This window comes from Manis pentadactyla, chromosome 11 (assembly GCF_030020395.1).
Source record: "Manis pentadactyla isolate mManPen7 chromosome 11, mManPen7.hap1, whole genome shotgun sequence".
Lineage (NCBI taxonomy): Eukaryota > Metazoa > Chordata > Mammalia > Pholidota > Manidae > Manis > Manis pentadactyla.
In genome coordinates this window covers 92,295,928-92,315,767 of record NC_080029.1, presented here as the reverse complement: position 1 = coordinate 92,315,767, position 19,840 = coordinate 92,295,928, and the positions used below count along the sequence as shown (strand labels likewise).

General features: G+C 37.9%; 1 protein-coding gene across 3 annotated transcripts in view; it reads left to right on the top strand.

The window, feature by feature from the left end:
* UBR1 (ubiquitin protein ligase E3 component n-recognin 1) overlaps positions 1–19,840 on the top strand; it is a 200,475-nt gene that overhangs the window by 157,691 nt on the left and 22,944 nt on the right. For 2 of the 3 annotated variants that reach the window (XM_057488747.1, XM_057488746.1), the window contains exons 35-39: positions 10,164–10,312; positions 11,744–11,799; positions 13,026–13,122; positions 16,962–17,033; positions 18,027–18,173. In XM_057488747.1, coding sequence (XP_057344730.1) covers positions 10,164–10,312; positions 11,744–11,799; positions 13,026–13,122; positions 16,962–17,033; positions 18,027–18,173 — 521 coding nt within the window. Of the gene's footprint in view, positions 1–10,163; positions 10,313–11,743; positions 11,800–13,025; positions 13,123–16,961; positions 17,034–18,022; positions 18,174–19,840 lie in introns of all 3 variants that reach the window. The other variant, XM_036923690.2, reaches the window with a different exon arrangement.

Genomic DNA, 19,840 nt, shown 5'->3' with positions numbered 1-19,840 from the left:
TCTTGAGGTGTCTTTACCACTTGGAAGAATTATGATACTCGGTAAATTTGATATGAGGCACGAATTCTATTTAAGGGTTGTAATTAGGAAAGAAGAAGAAAAGCTATAGAAGTAGCAGGCGGAAGAAAACATGGGAAGATTGATTATTTCTTTGACATATCTTCTTGTAGAGTAACTTCAGCATGGATAGGTTTTAAGCTACTACTTAAATTGCGCACACACATTAACATAATAGGAGTATAGTTACATAAGCAAAGCATACCTGTAATTACCAGCCATCTCCAGTGAAACCAAGAAAACCAGTTAGGCACCTTAGGCATTTGTGAAAACTTATCTATGATATGGTGGATATTGTCCAACTGAACTTGAACAGTCTGAGAGAAATCAGACAAATTAAAACAACCCATTCCTGGGGAATGTTCACATCCCTTATGTTCTTTTAACAGTAAATAGTCTGTAGTTGTAAGATTTTGGAGCGCTACAATTTGCACCTCTCCAAATTCTTGGTTGAGTTCCAACAGTATAGATCCAGTCAAATTTGTTGTTTTACTGTATGCACAGGCCAGCTTAGATATCTCCTTCATTCCCATGGCAAGTCCAGGAGCTGGTGGGATGAGTGCATTTACAGCTGTAGCAGTGCATGGATCTTTGTTGGGGGTTTTTTGATGATCATCTTCTGGCATGAGTCTTCCAGAGAATGCTGATGTTGGAAGTTCTTTTTCATATCGTATCTTAGTTCATTTTCGGGGTAGCCAAATTAGGCTTTGATCCTCTGTATAAACACAAACAGACCCATTGGGCACTTTTATATGCCCTTTATACTCTCGTGTAGAACTCATTGGAGGTTACCACACAGGAACTGCCCTTTTTTTTTTTTTTTTTGGTATCACTAATCTACACTTACATGACGAACATCATGTTTACTAGGCTCTCCCCCATACCAGGTTCCCCCTATAAACCCCTTTACAGTCACTGTCCATCAGCATAGCAAAATGTTGTAGAATCACTACTTGCCTTCTCTGTGTTGTACAGCCCTCCCTTTTCTCCTACCCTCCCATGCATGCTAATCTTAATACCCCCTTACTTCTCCCCCCTCTTATCCCTCCCTACCCACCCTTCCTCCCCAGTCCCTTTCCCTTTGGTACCTGTTAGTCCATTCTTGAGTTCTGTGATTCTGCTGCTGTTTTGTTCCTTCAGTTTTTCCTTTGTTCTTATCTTCCAAAGATAAGTGAAATCATTTGGTATTTCTCTTTCTCCGCTTGGCTTGTTTCACTGAGCATAATACCCTCCAGCTCCATCCATGTTGCTGCAAATGATTGGATTTGCCCTTTTCTTATGGCTGAGTAGTATTCCATTGTGTATATGTACCACATCTTCTTTATCCATTCATCTATCGATGGACATTTAGGTTGCTTCCAATTCTTGCCTATTGTAAATAGTGCTGCGATAAACATAGGGGTGCACTGATCTTTCTCATACTTCATTGCTGCATTCTTAGGGTAAATTCCTAGGAGTGCAGTTCCTGGGTCAAATGGTAGGTCTGTTTTGAGCATTTTCATGTACCTCCATACTGCTTTCCACAATGGTTGAACTAACTTACATTCCCACCAGCAGTGTAGGAGGGTTCCCCTTTCTCCACAGCCTCGCCAACATTTGTTGTTGTCTGTCTTTTGGATGGCAGCCATCCTTACTGGTGTGAGGTGATACCTCATTGTAGTTTTAATTTGCATTTCTCTGATAATTAGCGATGTGGAGCATCTTTTCATGTGTCTGTTGGCCATCTGTATTTCTTTTTTGGAGAACTGTCTGTTCAGTTCCTCTGCCCATTTTTTAATTGGGTTATTTGTTTTTTGTTGAGGCGTGTGAGCTCGTTATATATTCTGGACGTCAAGCCTTTATCAGATGTGTCATTTTCAAATATATTCTCCCATACTGTAGGGATCCTTCTTGTTCTATTGATGGTGTCTTTTGCTGTACAGAAGCTTTTCAGCTTAATATAATCCCACTTACTCATTTTTGCTGTTGTTTTCCTTGCCCGGGGAGATATGTTCAGGGAAGAGGTCACTCATGTTTATGTCTAAGAGGTTTTTGCCTATGTTTTCTTCCAAGAGTTTAATGGTTTCATGACTTACATTCAGGTCTTTGATCCATTTTGAGTTTACTTTTGTATATGGGGTTAGACAATGGTCCAGTTTCATTCTCCTACATGTAGCTGTCCAGTTTTGCCAGCACCATCTGTTGAAGAGACTGTCATTTCGCCATTGTATGTCCATGGCTCCTTTATCAAATGTTAATTGACCATATATGTCTGGGTTAAAGTCTGGATTCTCTAGTCTGTTCCATTGGTCTGTGGCTCTGCTCTTGTGCCAGTACCAAATTGTCTTGATTACTATGGCTTTATAGTAGAGCTTGAAGTTGGGGAGTGAGATCCCCCCTACTTTATTCTTCTTTCTCAGGATTGCTTTGGCTATTCGGGGTCTTTGGTGTTTCCACATGAATTTTTGAATTATTTGTTCCAGTTCATTGAAGAATGTTGCTGGTAGTTTCATAGGGATTGCATCAAATCTGTATATTGCTTTGGGCAGGATGGCCATTTTGACGATATTAATTCTTCCTAGCCACGAGCATGGGATGAGTTTCCATCTGTTAGTGTCCCCTTTAATTTCTCTTAAGAGGGACTTGTAGTTTTCAGAGTATAAGTCTTTCTCTTCCTTGGTTAGGTTTATTCCTAGGTATTTTATTTTTTTTGATGCAATTGTGAATGGAGTTGTTTTCCTGATTTCTCTTTCTGTTGGTTCATTATTAGTGTATAGGAAAGCCACAGATTTCGGTGTGTTGATTTTGTATCCTGCAACTTTGCTGTATTCCGATATCAGTTCTAGTACTTTTGGGGTGGAGTCTTTTGGGTTTTTTATGTACAGTATCATGTCATCAGCAAATAGTGACAGTTTAACTTCTTCTTTACCAATCTGGATTCCTTGTATTTCTTTGTTTTGTCTGATTGCCATGGCTAGGACCTCCAGTACTATGTTAAATAACAGTGGAGAGAGTGGGCATCCCTGTCTAGTTCCCGATCTCAGAGGAAATGCTTTCAGCTTCTCGCTGTTCAATATAATGTTGGCTGTGGGTTTTTCATAGATGGCCTTTATTATGTTGAGGTACTTGCCCTCTATTCCCATTTTGCTGAGAGTTTTTATCATGAATGCATGTTGAACTTTGTCAAATGCTTTTTCAGCATCTATGGAGATGATCATGTGGTTTTTGTCTTTCTTTTTGTTGATGTGGTGGATGATGTTGATGGACTTTCGAATGTTGTACCATCCTTGCATCCCTGGGATGAATCCCACTTGGTCATGGTGTATGATCCTTTTGATGTATTTTTGAATTTGTTTTGCTAATATTTTGTTGACTGTTTTTGCATCTACGTTCATCAGGGATATTGGTCTGTAGTTTTCTTTTTTGGTGGGGTCTGTACCTGGTTTTGGTATTAGGGTGATGTTAGCTTCATAGAATGAGTTTGGGAGTATCCCCTCCTCCTCTATTTTTTGGAAAACTTTAAGGAGAATGGGTATTATGTCTTCCCTGTCTGTCTGATAAAATTCCGAGGTAAATCCATCTGGCCCGAGGGTTTTGTTCTTTGGTAGTTTTTTGATTACCACTTCAATTTCGTTGCTGGTAAATGGTCTGTTTAGATTTTCTGTTTCTTTCTGGGTCAATCGTGGAAGGTTGTATTTTTCTAGGAAGTTGTCCATTTCTCCTAGGTTTCCCAGCTTGTTAGCATATAGGTCTTCATAGTATTCTCTAATCTTTGTATTTCTGTGGGGTTCGTGATTTTTCCTTTCTCGTTTCTGATACTGTTGATTTGTGTTGACTCTCTTTTCTTCTTAGTACGTCTGGCTAGAGACTTATCTATTTTGTTTATTTTCTCGAAGAATCAGCTCTTGGTTTCATTGATTTTTGCTATTGTTTTATTCTTCTCAACTTTATTTATTTCTTCTCTAATCTTTATTATGTCCCTCCTTCTGCTGACCTTAGGCCTCATCTGTTCTTCTTTTTCCAATTTTGATAATTGTGACATTAGACCATTCATTTGGGATTGCTCTTCCTTTTTTAAATATGCTGGGATTGCTATATACTTTCCTCTTAAGACTGCTTTTGCTGTGTCCCACAGAAGTTGGGGCTTGGTGTTGTTGTTGTCGTTTGTTTCCATATATTGCTGGATCTCCATTTTGATTTGGTCATTGATCCATTGATTATTTAGGAGCGTGTTGTTAAGCCTCCATGTGTTTGTGAGCCTCTTTGCTTTCTTTGTACAGTTTATTTCTAGTTTTATGCCTTTGTGGTCTGAAAAGTTGGTTGGTAGGATTTCAATCTTTTGGAATTTTCTGAGGCTCTTTTTGTGACCTAGTATGTGGTCTATTCTGGAGAATGTTCCATGTGCACTTGAGAAGAATGTATATCCTGTTGCTTTTGGATGTAGAGTTCTATAGATGTCTTTTAGGTCCATCTGCTCTACTGTGTTGTTCAGTGCTTCCATGTCCTTACTTATTTTCTGCCCAGTGGATCTATCCTTTGGGGTGAGTGGTGTGTTGAAGTCTCCTAGAATGAATGCATTGCAGTCTATTTCCCCCTTTAGTTCTGTTAGTATTTGTTTCACATATGCTGGTGCTCCTGTGTTGGGTGCATATATATTTAGAATGGTTATATCCTCTTGTTGGACTGAGCCCTTTATCATTATGTAGTGTCCTTCTTTATCTCTTGTTAATTTCTTTGTTTTGAAGTCTATTTTGTCTGATATTAGTACTGCAACCCCTGCTTTCTTCTCGCTGTTGTTTCCTTGAAATATGTTTTTCCATCCCTTGACTTTTAGTCTGTACATGTCTTTGGTTTTGAGGTGAGTTTCTTGTAAGCAGAATATAGATGGGTCTTGCTTTTTTATCCATTCTATTACTCTGTGTCTTTGGTTGGTGCATTCAGCCCATTACCATTTAGGGTGACTATTGAAAGATATGTACTTATTGCCATTGCAGACTTTAAATTCGTGGTTACCAAAGGTTCAAGGTTAGCCTCTTTAGTATCTTACTGCCTAACTTAGCTCGCTTATTGAGCTGTTATATACACTGTCTGGAGATTCTTTTCTTCTCTCCCTTCTTATTCCTCCTCCTCGATTCTTCATATGTTAGGTGTTTTGTGCTGTGCTCTTTCTAGAAGTGCTCCCATCTAGAGCAGTCCCTGTAAGATGTTCTGTAGAGGTGGTTTGTGGAAAGCAAATTCCCTCAGCTTTTGTTTGTCTGGGAATTGTTTAATCCCACCGTCATATTTGAATGATAGTCATGCTGGATACAGTATCCTTGGTTCAAGGCCCTTCTGTTTCATTGTATTAAATATATCATGCCATTCTCTTCTGGCCTGTAGGGTTTCTGTCGAGAAGTCTGATGTTAGCCTGATGGGTTTTCCTTTATAGGTGACCTTTTTCTCTCTAGCTGCCTTTAAAACTCTTTCTTTGTCCTTGATCCTTGCCATTTTAATTATTAAGTGTCTTGGTGTTGTCCTCCTTGGATCATTTCTGTTCGGGGTTCTGTGTATTTCCGTGGTCTGTTCGATTATTTCCTCCCCCAATTTGGGGAAGTTTTCAGCAATTATTTCTTCTAACATTCTTTCCATCTCTTTTCCTCTCTCTTCTTCTTCTGGAACCCCTATAATACAGATATTGTTCCTTTTGGATTGGTCACACAGTTCTCTTAATATTGTTTCATTCCTGGAGATCCTTTTGTCTCTCTCTATGTCAGCTTCTATGCGTTCCTGTTCTCTGGTTTCAATTCCGTCAATGGCCTCTTGCATCCTATCCATTCTGCTTATAAACCCTTCCAGAGTTTGTTTCATTTCTGCGATCTCCTTTCTGGCATCTGTGATCTCCCTCCGGACTTCATCCCATTTCTCTTGCGTATTTCTCTGCATCTCTGTCAGCATGTTTATGATTCTTATTTTGAATTCTTTTTCAGGAAGACTGGTTAGGTCTGTCTCCTTCTCTGGTGTTGTCTCTGTGATCTTTGTCTGCCTGTAGCTTTGCCTTTTCATGGTGATAGGAATAGTTTGCAGAGCTGGGACGAGTGACGGCTGCAAGAACTTCCCTTCTTGTTGGTTTGTGGCCCTCCTCTCCTGGGAGAACAGCGACCTCTAGTGGCTTGTGCTGGGTAGCTGCGCGCAGACAGGGCTTCTGCTTCCTGCCCGGCTGCTATGGAGTTTATCTCTGCTGTTGCTGTGGGCGTGGCCTGGCTCGGGCAGCTGCTCCAAAGTGGTGGAGTGGCGTTGGAGGGGGAGCGGCCTGGAGGCTATTTATCTCCGTATGGGACCTCCCTGCTCCCTGCAGCCCAGGGGTTAGGGTGCCCAGAGGTCCCCGGATTCCCTACCTCTGGATTAAGTGTCCCACCCTGCCCCTTTAAGACTTCCAAAAAGCACCCGCCAAAACATAACGACGACCACAGAAAAAAAAAAAATTTAAATTAAAAAAAAAAAGATGACCGCTCGTTTTTCTTTATTCTACGGCACCAGCCTCAGGCATCTGCTCACCGGTCTTGCTGCCCTGTTTCCTTAGTATTTTGGTCCCTATCCCTTTAAGACTTCCAAAAAGCGCTCGCCAAAACAAAACAGAAAAAAAAAAAAATGACCGCTCGATTTTCTCGTGTCCTCCGACGCCAGGCCACCGGTGCCCACTCACTGTTCTTGCTGCCCTGTTTCCCTATTATTGGGGTCCCTATCCCTTTAAGACTTCCAAAAAGTGCTCGCCAAAACAAAACAGAAAAAAAAAAAAAATAGGTCGCTCGCTTTTCTTATGTCCTCCGGTGCCCGGCCTCCAGTGCCCGCTCACTGTTCTTGCTGCCTTGTTTTCCTAATATCCAGGGCCCTGCACTCTGGCCCGGATGGCTGGAGCTAGGTGTTCAGCAGTCCTGTGCTCCGTCTCCCTCCCGCTCTGACTATACTTCTCCAGCTGCGAGTTGGGGGGATGGGCGCTCGGCTCCCGCCGGGCCGGGGCTTGTATCTTACCCCCTTCGCGAGGCGCTGGGTTCTCTCAGGTGAGGATGTGGTCTGGATATTGTACTGTGTCCTCTTGTCTTTATTCTAGGAAGGGTTGTCTTTGTTAATATTTACATAGATATATGTGGTTTTGGGAGGAGATTTCTGCTGCTCTACTCACGCCGCCATCTTTCATCCCTTCTCTCGCATATATATATTTTTATAATGGTTAAATCCTCTTGTTGGATTGACCTTTTTATCATTATGTAATGTCCTTCTTTATCTCTTGTTACTTTCTTTGTTTTGAAGTCTATTTTGTCTGATACTAGTACTGCAACGTCTGCTTTTTTTCCCTGTTGTTTGCATGGAATATCTTTTTCTATCCTTCACTTGTAGTCTGAGTGTATCTTTGCATTTGAGGTGAGTCTCTTGTAAGCAGCATATAGATGGGTCTTGCTTTTTTATCCATTCTATTACTCTGTGTCTTTTGATTGGTACATTCAGTCCATTTGCATTTAGGGTGATTATCGGTAGATATATACTTATTGCCATTGCAGGCTTTGGATTCGTGGTTACCAAAGGTTCAACGGTAGCTTTTTTACTATCTAACCATCTAAGTTTAACTCTCACTATTATAAACACACTCTGATGATTCTTTATTTCTCTCCCTTCTTATTCTTCCTCCTCCACTCTTTAAATGTTAGGTGTTTTATTCTGTACTCTTTTGTGTTTCCTTTGACTGCTTTTGTGGATAGCTGATTTTATTTTTTGCCTTTAGTTAGTATTTGGTTTGTCTGCCTTCTTTGCTGTGATTTTATTTTCTCTGGTGACATCTATTTAGCCTTAGGAGTACTTCCATCTAGAGCAGTCCCTTTAAAATACCCTGTAGAGGTGGTTTGTGGGAGGCAAATTCCCTCAACTTTTGCTTATCTGGAAATTGTTTAATCCCTCCTTCAAATTTAAGTGATAATCTTGCTGGATACAGTATTCTTGGTTCAAGGGCCTTCTGTTTCATTGCATTAAATATATCATGCCATTCTCTTCTGGCCTGTAAGGTTTGTGTTGAGAAGTCTGTTGACAGCCTGATGGGTTTTGCTTTGTAGGTGATCTTTTTTCTCTCTCTGGCTGCCTTTAATACCCTGTCCTTGTCTTTGATCTTTGCCATTTTAATTATCATATGTCTTGGTGTTTTCCTCCTTGGGTCCCTTGTGTTGGGAGATCTGTGGGCTTCCATGGTCTGAGAGACTATTTCCTTCCCCAGATTGGGGAAGTAGTTTACAGCAAATATTTCTTCGAAGACATTTTCTATCCCTTTTTCTCTCTTCTTCTTCTGGTTCCCCTATAATGCAAATACTGTTCCATTTGGATTGGTCACACAGTTCTCTTAATATTCTTTGATACCTAGAGATCCTTTTATCTCTCTCTGCCTCCGCTTCTCTGTATTCCTGTTCTCTGATTTCTATTCCATTAACAGTCTCTTGCACCTCATCCAGTCTGTTCTTAAGTCCTTCTATTGATTGTTTCATTTCTGTTGTCTCCCTCCGGACATCATCCCTTAGCTCTTGCATATTTCTCTGCAGGTCCATCAGCATGGTTGTGACTTTTATTTTGAATTCTTTTTCAGGAAGATTGGTTATATCTATCTCTCCAGGCCCTCTCTCTGGCATTGTCTGAGTGATTTTGGACTGGACCAGATTCTCTGCCTTTTCATGGTGACAGAAGTGATCACCAGCAGGTGGCGCATGTGTCAGTGGGGAGAACAAAGTCCCTTCCTGCTTGCTAGTCCTGTTGCCGTTCTCCGCTGCCTGTGCCATTTACCCGCACACAGGGAGCAGTCAGTCTTTGGGATAATCTCCTGAGTTGCAGTGGGCGGGGCAGCCCTCAGGATAGCCTAGGGCACTGCAAGGGGTCACAGACACACTGGGTGTGTTCTCTTGTGAGAACGGCACCCCTTTTTGCCTTCTGGACCTTGCGCCGCATTCCTCTGCCTGTCCCAGGCAGCTGCGCATAGTCAGTAGCCTCTGTGTCTGTCCCAGTTAGCTGCATGCTCTGAGAAGACTCTGTGTGGTTGCTGTGGGCGGGTCTGTTCCCTTGCTCTTTTGCAGCAGTGGCAGGTCAGCCAGTTTGTTTGCCGTGCTGGTGCGGAGGAATAAACGGCAGGCAGCTTGTTGCCATGAGGTGCTTCGGTGCTGCGTTGCCATCCAGGGTAGGGTGTTAGGGCGCCTGACGTTCCTTACGAGTCCCAACCTGCTGGGCTGAGTGTGCCAGACAATTTTGTCTACCTGTTAAACCCTTGTACCTTTATGACTTTTAAGGCACCCGCTTTTGTTTTGTCGCATGGGAGCTGGCTGTGGGGTCCCGCTTTCAGTCTCTGTCTCAGATTTTACTTTCCCATTTCTCTAATATTCAGTACAGCATACAATGTCTGTCTGCGCTCCCGGTGCTGATTACTAGGGCTGATTATTTAGCAGTCCTGTGCTTCCACTCCCTCCCCACTGTGATTCTTTCCCTCCCCCCAGTGAGCTAGGGTTGGGGGAGTGCTCGGGTCCCGCTGGTTCACAGCTTTGTATCTTACCCTTTTTGTGAGATGCTGAGTTCTTGCAGATGTAGATGTAGCCTGGCTGGTGTACTGTATCTTCTGGTCTCTCTTTTAGGAATAGTTGTATTTGCTGTATTTTCAGAATATGTATGGTTTTGGAAGGAGATTTCCACTGCCCTACTCACGCTACCATCTTCAGTGCCCCTGACCCCACCCAAAAGTACTTTTTGGTCCATTTTCTAGACACTAAAACTTGTAGGTCAAATCTGTTTTCTCTGTATTTTGTTCCGTCTTTGTTCAATATGTTCCTTTATTTGGACTTAGATGCTATCTTCTGTGGTCATTACTGCATCTTTTATAGGAAGTGGAGTTATATGGGCCATTAGCATTTTATAAGAGATGCTTTCCTGCCTGTATGTTTTGCTCTTCCCATTTTTGCTTAGTGAATAAATCTTTAGAGGCTCTCCTGTCTAATCTGACAAAGAACAGTTTCCTTTGACAAAAGGAGTTAAATTGTTGCTTTGGTACCTAATTGGACTTCTCAGTAGATATCCCCTTTTGTATAAATTAATATAAATCATTATAAAAGTTTTTCTTGTTTTATTTGTAGGATAAAATATTCTACTAGCATCAAGGAAATGGTCGTTCTATTTGCCACAACAGTTTATAGAATTGGACTGAAAGTGCCTCCTGATGAAATGGATCCTCGAATCCCCATGATGACCTGGAGCACATGTGCTTTCACTATCCAGGCAATTGGTAAAGCCTTTAAGATCACTGGTTTGGAGGGTTCCAATAAACAGTTAGCACTGATTGACCAAATATCACTCCTTTTTTCCCCTGATGGTCCACAGTACTTGGACTTGCTGGAGGACTATTAATATTTCAGTAGATTAGTGTGGTCTGATGCCATTTAGTCTGAGAATTGTTTGTATTGATTTCCTTTTTACTTTATTCATGACCATAAGCAACATAACCTCAAAATACATGAAAGGAAGAGCATGAAGCAAGGTATATTCAAAAGGTGACAGATTTATATAACAGGAGAAGAGCAAGAAAAAAGGAAAAAGAATCAACCCAGAAATGTTATGTAGTTTTTGTTTCTTTTACAGTTTGAGAGAAAAATAAGAAAACCAGTCATCTAAAAAATTACCAGAAAAGGGAAGGGAAGACTGTGAGGTGCTTAGGAGAGACATATTAGCAGGCAGAGATTAACCAAGTTTGAAGGGAAGCCTATTGTCATATCGAAAGCTTCTTACAGAAAAATGTAGCAGTCAAATAACATGTTGTACGTCGTAAATTTACACCATGTTGTATGTCAGTTATATCATAGTGAATCTGAGGGGCAGGAAGAAAAGTATAGTAGTGAAGATTTTCTTAAGTTTTTAAATTGACCCTATTAGTTAATTATAATCACAAGATACAGTACTTTATGAAAAATAATAACTGTAATTATTTTGTATCTTCTTTATCCTTGTCAGTTTTGATGTCCCCTTCCAAAATATATTGGTTGCTGTTTTCAATGGAGTCTACTGGAATTAAATTAAATAATTTTCTTTATTTAAATATGTATTTGTAACAAGACACTGCTTCAAGATTTGAATTAAGTAGATTGAAGTGGAGCCATCTGCATCAGTCTCTGAACACATTTTAGGAGTCACTACTAACCCTCTCAGACTTAAATCATGAGTAAAAAAAAATAACATGCAGATTTATATTTACTGTGATGAAATAAAATAAGAAATAGAAAAAATGAGTTTTAAGGAGAATAGAATCTGAACAAATTGGTAAGAAATATAAAACATTCTTCTTGGAGTCATGATCTACTGAGGTCTGCAGACTTTCAGTGAAGATATTTTATACTTTACCATCTTTGGGGAGATAAGCATTAGGAATGAGGAATTTATATTTAGATAGTGAACATTAAAAAAGGTTACAGTTTTGTCATGAAAGAGATGAGAAATTCACTAGGCAATAGGACTGAATCTTCATATGTAGTTCTATAACCTAGTAATTAGATTCTGTTTGCTTTTAAAATTCAGAATGTTGCTATAGTAAACACAAAACTTAGAAGGGAAAAGTGCAAATCATGTGGTCAAATATACAATTAAAGGACATCTAATAGACAAAAACCAAGTATACAATTGTAGCACTATTCAGGATTTACTGTTTTTGTTTTTTTACTCTAAGAAAACCTTTTGGGAGATGAAGGAAAACCTTTGTTTGGAGCACTTCAAAATAGACAGGTATGTATGACCCAACAGAGTACATGTAATGCGCCACAGTTAATTGATCATTTTTAGAAATCTTTATTCACTCCCTTTTCTGTGAATATTATCAGATTCTGTTTTTTACAAAAGTTATGTCAGTCTAATAAGAGGCTAAATGGCCAGCATTGTACATTTTAGAGATTTCACTCGATCTCAGTGGTTAAATATAATTCACAGAGAGATTTCAGGTTATACTTGATTACTTTTTCTTCCCTTCTGTTTATTGCCTGATCAGAGACCTAGTTTCCTATATTTTTCCTTCTCACTGACTTTACCATTATCAGTTCTTGATGTCATATCTTAGTGAATCGGAGGGGCAGGGAAGAAAAGTATAGCAGTGAAGATTTCCTTAGGTTTTTAAATTGAGCCTATTTGTAGATTAGAATCACAAGATACAGTACTTTATGAAAAATAAAAACTGTAATTATTTTGTATCATCTTTATCCAAGTCAGTTTTGATGTCCTCTTCCAAAATGTATTGGTAGCTGTTTTGGTACTTACTTAATACATCATTAAATATTAATGTTGGCTTAACTCTAGGTAAATCATCATACTGAATTCAAAAGTAAAACTAAACCATGGCTCTTGCTGGGCAAATCCTGATGTTTTACTCCTGCATCAGGCCTAAGCTTTATAACGTAGGGGACCTTAAAAAACAGTACTCAAGAAATGTGCTGAGTAGCCGCATGAAAACAGAACAGGCAACCGAGGATTCCCTAGACCACCCCTCTCTAGCCGTTTCCCTCATTTTCCTGATAGCAGGCACGAGGGAATTGTGGTCTAAAATGTGCTTCCCCATAGTTCCCATCCTTCCATTTGAGAAGCAGAAAATATATTTCCTGGATTCAGTGGTATTCTGCCATCATTTTAGAAATTCTATAAATATGTTTATTTCCATAGACCTCAATAGAATAAATCAGGCCAGACATTTAAGAAATTGGCTCTGGGGGAAGTGGTTACTTAAGTGAGAATTAAAACAATTATAGCTTTAGTATTTCTTTGTCTTGGGAAAATTTATTCAAAATTTTGTGAGGTCATGAAACTTTTTAGGATATTAAAAACATTGTAATTGATTTGCAGGAATGTAAAGTATATAATCAGTCTGCAGCTAATTCTTGTATACTGGGATTGATTTTTACAATGAATGACCTAGGTCTATCATCTTCCCTTATCTTTTTCTCTTTCCCTCTCTTACAATCTAGCATAATGGTCTGAAAGCATTAATGCAGTTTGCCATTGCACAAAGGGGCACCTGTTCTCAGGTCCTGATACAGAAACATCTGATTCGTCTCCTATCAGGTAGAGTCTTCCCTGAATTGCTATTATTATATTATTCTGTACATGTCTTTTTATGTTGCATTTCTGGCAATATATTTCATTAGATACAACACACAGCAGTAATTTTGAACACTCACTACAGCAGCCTTAAAATAGAAAAACAAAACAAACAAGCAAACCCCTCATAGCTGTTCCTGTAATGCCTTTAATCTTATTTTAAATATCAGGTATTTCCAAATGCTTTCAACATAGGTCCCTCACACCTTGAACCGTCATCCACAAACACTAACATCCAATCTAGTTAGAAAAGGGAGCTATGACCAGAATAAATCATTTTTAAATGCTTTTAATTTTGCTGGTGAGCCAAAGTTGAAGTCATGTAAAGTAATAGAAATGTTAGGTGTGGTCATTTCAGGTACAGGCCCATGCCTTTTTCTTTGAAAGGCATGCTACCACAGCTGTTTTTCTCAGATTCTAACAAGCTAGAAATTAATTAAGCTTATAGGGCTCTCAATTAATATAGAAATGAAAAGTATTAGAGATTGCACAGTAAGAAAATAATTTGGCTTTCACTTTGGTTATCTGCATTTCCACATGGGCATCAGTACTTTAAGTGCTCCTCTGCACCTAAACAGGTCAGGCTTAAAAAGAACTGTTTATAAATCCCTTTGTTCCTCAGTTCAAAATGTCACAGATAGGGGGTTTAAGCTTGCACTTTCCAGATATGTTTCTACCAAATAAGAGAGTCATTCAGTTTTTTAAGCTTTAAAGCAAAACATAGGTTTCTTCTAGTTGATGTAGCAGGTATTTATTTCCAAAATTGACCGGCTGCTTTACCTTGAAAGTCTGTTGAGACAGGTCACTATCCCCCCATGGTAATCCCCATTAGCTTCTTAGGGAGCTCGTTCTAAGCAGCATTGTGCTCACAGTGATGACGTGGGGATTCCACAGCACCAGCCAAGGCTGCCACCGAAGTTTCATCAGGACTTCCACCACTCTGAGCTTTTTTATATTGTCAGATTAACTTGCAGCTATCTCCTGAATTAATCTCATGCTAATAAGAATCTAAAATGATGCTGTTCCCCTAGCTACATACTAAAATATTTTCCTTTTTTCGTTTCTTTTTTTCTTTCATTGGTCAATTGTACACAGGCCCAGAACTGTACAATGTACCTATCTTTGTTCTTAGCACCTCTTCCTTTTGTTGAGCAGCTTATCCTATTTGGATAGTACTGCTTTGTTTTTGTTTTTGTTATCTATTTTCATTTTAGTCATGGTTTGGATACCTTGTTTTATTAGCACTTCCTAATAGTCTCCATTATGGGATTTATAATGTTTAAGACACCTCAAAATAAGCACCAAACAAGGAAACTGTTTAACATATGGCAGACTAAAATAACACTGTCTAATCTCTAATTGGCAGTTACTAACAGATTTGATGTTCTTTTGCTTTGTACTGTAGCTCTGTGCCTATATATAAAAGTTGGTCATGTGAAAACTTATTAGCAGGAGCATCTTTATTTGCTAGGTGTTAGAGCTATAAATTATGTATAGAGGTATAAGATATGATTCCTGCCATTATCAGGCTTATGATTGAATTAAAGAAGCAGAACTTCTTTAAAAATACACATTATTAAGTAACCAAATGCCAGATGTATGGTACAGTCAAGAAAGAAAGCAATAACTATGGGGCTCTGCTGTTCTCCCTTTTAATAGGGGATGGGTTTGTGTTTTTTTTTTTTTTGAAGTATAGTTAATATGGTTTCAAGGGGGTAGGATTAGAATTGAACCTTGCAGGGAGAGTACATAAGGATAAATTGTGTTTAGAAATGGCATTCTAAACACAGGACACAGTTCGAACAGAGATTGAAGAGAGAGTGGGTATAGTATGTTAAAATAGACAAGTATGATAGGAGTAATAGTACCTATACACAGAGAAGCATGAAGTTGTATTGCTAAAAATAGAGGGTCTTAAATGCCCTTGTGAGAAGTTTGAATTTTATTCTTTAGATTATTGGGAATTTTTTAAACATTTTAAGTGATAGTATTCTAAGGTTAATTTGATATTTTGTAGGTTGGATTGGCAAAATAAAAAATTAGATGTAACATATGTATATATTTGGATTAGGAAGAGTTGGGCAGGCACAAGATTTTGCATTAAAATGAGTTACAGAATGATTGAGAGAAATAGGGAAGTCCACAATAGAGCTGTTTTATGTGAAACGTGATGAATATTTTTTAATATGTTGATTCTGCAGTAGCAAAAAAGACATACAGTGTTTATTGCCAGGTATGTGCTAGGCACTTTACAAAAATATTTTTATATAATCTCATTTCTTTTAACCACCAGCCTTCAAGGAAATTATCATTATCGCTGTTTAAAGCTGAGGGAACTGAGGCACACAGAAGTTGTGTGATTTGCCAAGGTCGAAAAAACCAATAATATCTGAACCCAGGCCTGACCAAAAAGCCTATGCTTTTTTTCCCATTATATCCCATAAACTTTGTGAGATGTTTAATTTAGCATAAATGGAAGGTTTTACTAATAGATGAAATGAAAATATGCAAGCCAGAATTATCTTTTGATTTCAAAGGAATTTTAAATATATCTAGGAGCCAGCAAAAAAAAAATTCACAGCTGCCTATAAGAAAAATTTGATGACAGTGTTCTACTGGCTGAAAAGGTGATAGATCAGGAGGAGGGATTAGGAATTATTAAATTGTCCTGAGAGCAAAATAATTTGTAACACTGAGAAGAAAATAAGATAGGTAGTGTCATGGACAAGTTAACTGATATATCAAATATTATTGTAAAATTTTTGTAGGAGGAAGTGAAAGCCAGAAACAGCAAGTGACTTGTTGAGAGCACACAGCTAATTAACGGCAGAGCCCTGTGATCACTTCAGTTTCCTTTCTAAAGCCAATATTAATAACTTTATCGAGTCATTATTATATACCAAGCTTGGGATAAGGCCTTTAAATATATATGTTAATGAACCTCTCAACATCATATATATACTGTAGACTTAGAGTAGGTAGCTTGCCTATGACAAATAGTCACAACCAGAGCTGGAATCTGTTTCTCTCAGATTCCAAAGCCCATGCTTTTAACTTTTATGTTTTTTGTTTATAATCTTGGATTTAGGGTTAATAATTTGACCTAGCCTAAAAGGAGTCTTCTTTCCCTCATTTAAAAAAAATGTAGCTTTTATTGAACTACAATTAAGTCCCTCATTCTAATACATATGAAATATTTACTGCTGTTTTGAGTTCTTATTTCACTTCCTTATCACTCTTTCCCTGACTTCTGAATTTAGAGACTTAGATCAAAATAGAAAGAGAGTAGCTTTTGAGCTATCTGCATTTCTTTTCAGTCATCAATCTATGTAAACCACTGTCTAATTTTGTTCAGGAGAATATTCTTCATCCTCATTTCACTTACTGCTTAGTGTACTTTTCCTGCTTCCCACCCCATATTGTTCACAAATTTTTTTTATCAGAGAACATTTAGAAATATGTAGTTAGAAAAAAAAGTGGTAGAAATTATTGTATGAAAGTAATAATTCTTATTTATTCAGCAAATATTTATTAAACAATCTCCATTATCCTAGTTTGTTTACCTTTTCCTCCTCGGTCTTAACCTTTCAGCCCTTAAATTGTATTCAAGGCTTTCTAGGAGCCTTTTCTCAGTTTAGTTTACCTTTCATTTTGGTTCCCATATCTTAACAATGTGATGTTACAGTTTACCAAATTCTGTATTTTTTAATCCTGTTATATTTTTGTGTTAGATGTTTATATCTTGCATTATATTTAACTATATTGCTACCTTACTGACTGTACTACATTGTGTTTTATTTTAGTTGTTCTTCCTAACCTAAAATCAGAGGATACACCATGCCTTCTATCTGTAGATCTTTTTCATGTTTTGGTAAGTGTTCAATAAAACTTTTTTAAAAGTCACTCAAATTTATAATTCCATATGTTTTCCTCATTCAAATAAGTGCTCTTTGTTCAAGATTATATATTATTGGTGTTCAGACTATGAAGTTTAGTCTCTTTCATCTATTCTGTTTATAAATAGAAACTTGATTGAGACTATCAAAATCATTTTCAAAATGAAAGCACATTTATTCTTTTCTTTGTAATATGTTTTGTCATAGTTGATTATATTTAGTTGATATCTGTACAAGCAAACTTTTTCTAGTAATATAATATGCTTTCCCCCCACCCCCTTTTTCTTAGCTTAGTTTAACATTTTAAGTACTGAATGATGGTGGAGCTATCTTAAAATCATTAATTATTTGGTGACTGGGGCTGCACCATGGATGCATCTGGGCTTCTTCCCACAGACATCTATGGGTGGGTGACAGCTGCTTTGTGACTTTCTTGCAGAGCTTTTCCATCCCTGTGATGATCCCACTCCTTCAAAACAAGTTCTCTAGAGAGATGCAGTGGTGAGGTTGGGAGCATGGAGTATGTGGATGCAGGATTAGCCAGTATCTTCATCCCTCATTATCCAAGCTTCTTCCCAGTCTGTGGTTGTCACCCTGTCTTTTGGAATCTCTTGGGGGAGCTTTAAAAAGAATGCTGGTAACAGATTCTGATTAGGTTGGGCTGGAGTGGGACCTGTGTGTCAGTTAAGTGATGTAATGTTGATTATTCTGAACCACAGAGTTTAGACCACTCCCTATAGCTAGAGTAAGTAGACCCAGCAAAGAGATGACCTGTTTGGTGATGAGTTTGTCCTCCATTTATGGTACCTTGTACCCTAAGATATTGTGTTGAATAATAAGGAAAAATATGGTCATAAAGAAAACCACATAAAAACAGTGCAGCATCTAGCGCCCTTTACATTTAGTTATGAGATTAGTTGGTGTTGGAGTTTGTCGTTACCCATGTTCATGTCCATTTTCTGTCACAGATAGGTGCTGTGTTAGCATTCCCATCCTTGTATTGGGATGACAGTGTTGATCTGCAGCCTTCATCAATTAGTTCTTCCTATAACCACCTGTATCTCTTCCATCTGATCACCATGGCACACATGCTTCAGATACTTCTTACCATAGACACAGGTGGGTAAAACTCTGTAAATAACATTTGGCCATGATTTACTGACAAAATTAATTATGCTTCTGATTAAACATATTTTGTATTGCTAAGTTTTATGTTATTTCTCTTGCTGAATGATCATTCATTTGTTTATGGACACTGTTTAAACAGAAAGGTAGAATAGCCATGAAAAGGATAATTAGCTAGATAGACTACTTGTTTCTCTAACTGTGGCTGCTTTTCAGATATACAAGGAGACCATTTAGGCCTGTTTTTCCCTTTCTTTCAAATTCTCCAATCTCAAGGTTGGAGATTAGCCTCTCTAAGGTATGTCCATTACCAGACACACTCAGTCATATGTTAAGTCTGTATATAAAATCATTCTTGATTCCTCCAACTAGAATGATAATACTTTGTCTTATAGCACTGACACATAGTATCTTGTCTTACTGTTAATATCTTTTTCTTGATCCACTATTTTCCCTTCTCCTTTCTCCCAATTCCTCCATATTCAATGTAAGTTTCCTGAATAGGTAACATTCATATTTCAAAATCTTACCTAATCTTGAAGTATCTAGCAACTTTTGATTACTCAGTACTCATTAAATGTCTTTTGAATGTACATAATGAAGATACATAAGTAATATACCATTAAGGAATTATGACATAGTTGTCCTTTTAGACTGTGCTCTTAATACAAAGCAAAACCTGGTCCTGGGTATCAGTGATCAATAAGGGCTACTGAAAGTTAAGATAATTTAGAGGACAGATAATTAAATTGGCTTTAGAACAATACCTAGCAAAATTACATATGCATTTACCCTTTGATTCACCAATTCCTCTCCTAGGAATCTATCTCAAAGCAGTATATACTGGCAAAAATATGAAAGGATGCAAGCACAAGATATTCATTATGGCATTATTCTGAATAGGAAAGTACTGGGAGATTAGTTGAATATCCTATGGTATATTCATATGATGGAATGCTGTACAGCTAAAAAAGGAAGGAGCAAGGATATGTTATTAAGTGAAAAAAGGATACAGAACAATAGTTATAGCATAATGCCTTCATGTAAGGTGTTTTATGTGTAGGTATGGATATCTATGCTCACATATATTCATATTGCTTATATTTTTAATAAATGAAACAATAGAGTTATAAATGAAACACTAATTTTAAAAAGTTGCCTCTAAGGCAAGGTAAAGAGTACAGGGATTTGGCCAAAGACTCCTGTGAATGTCTTTTTAATGAGTTTTGATCCTGGAGCCTTATAAATATTTCACTTAACTAAAAAAAAAAAAAAAAATTCCAAATGGAAAAAAATTTTTAAGTAGTAAAAACAACAAATGAGGCCAATTTTAACATATATGAGAAAATAATTACTTAAATGACTTTAAAACACAGTATTTCAACTATACTTCCCTAATAGGTTAAATTCTAGCAATAAAAGAACTACCAAAAAAACCTCTTAAACTGAATTAAGATGAATTAATTAAGATTCAACAATAGGAAAATGAACAACCTGATTAAAAATGGGCAAAAGACCTGAACAGGTAACTCATCAAAGAAGATATACAAATGGCAAGTAAGCGTTTGAAAAGATGTTCAGTATCATGTCATTAGGGAACTGCAAATTAAAATAGCAATGAGATACTACCACATACCTATCAGAATGTCCAAATCCAAAAT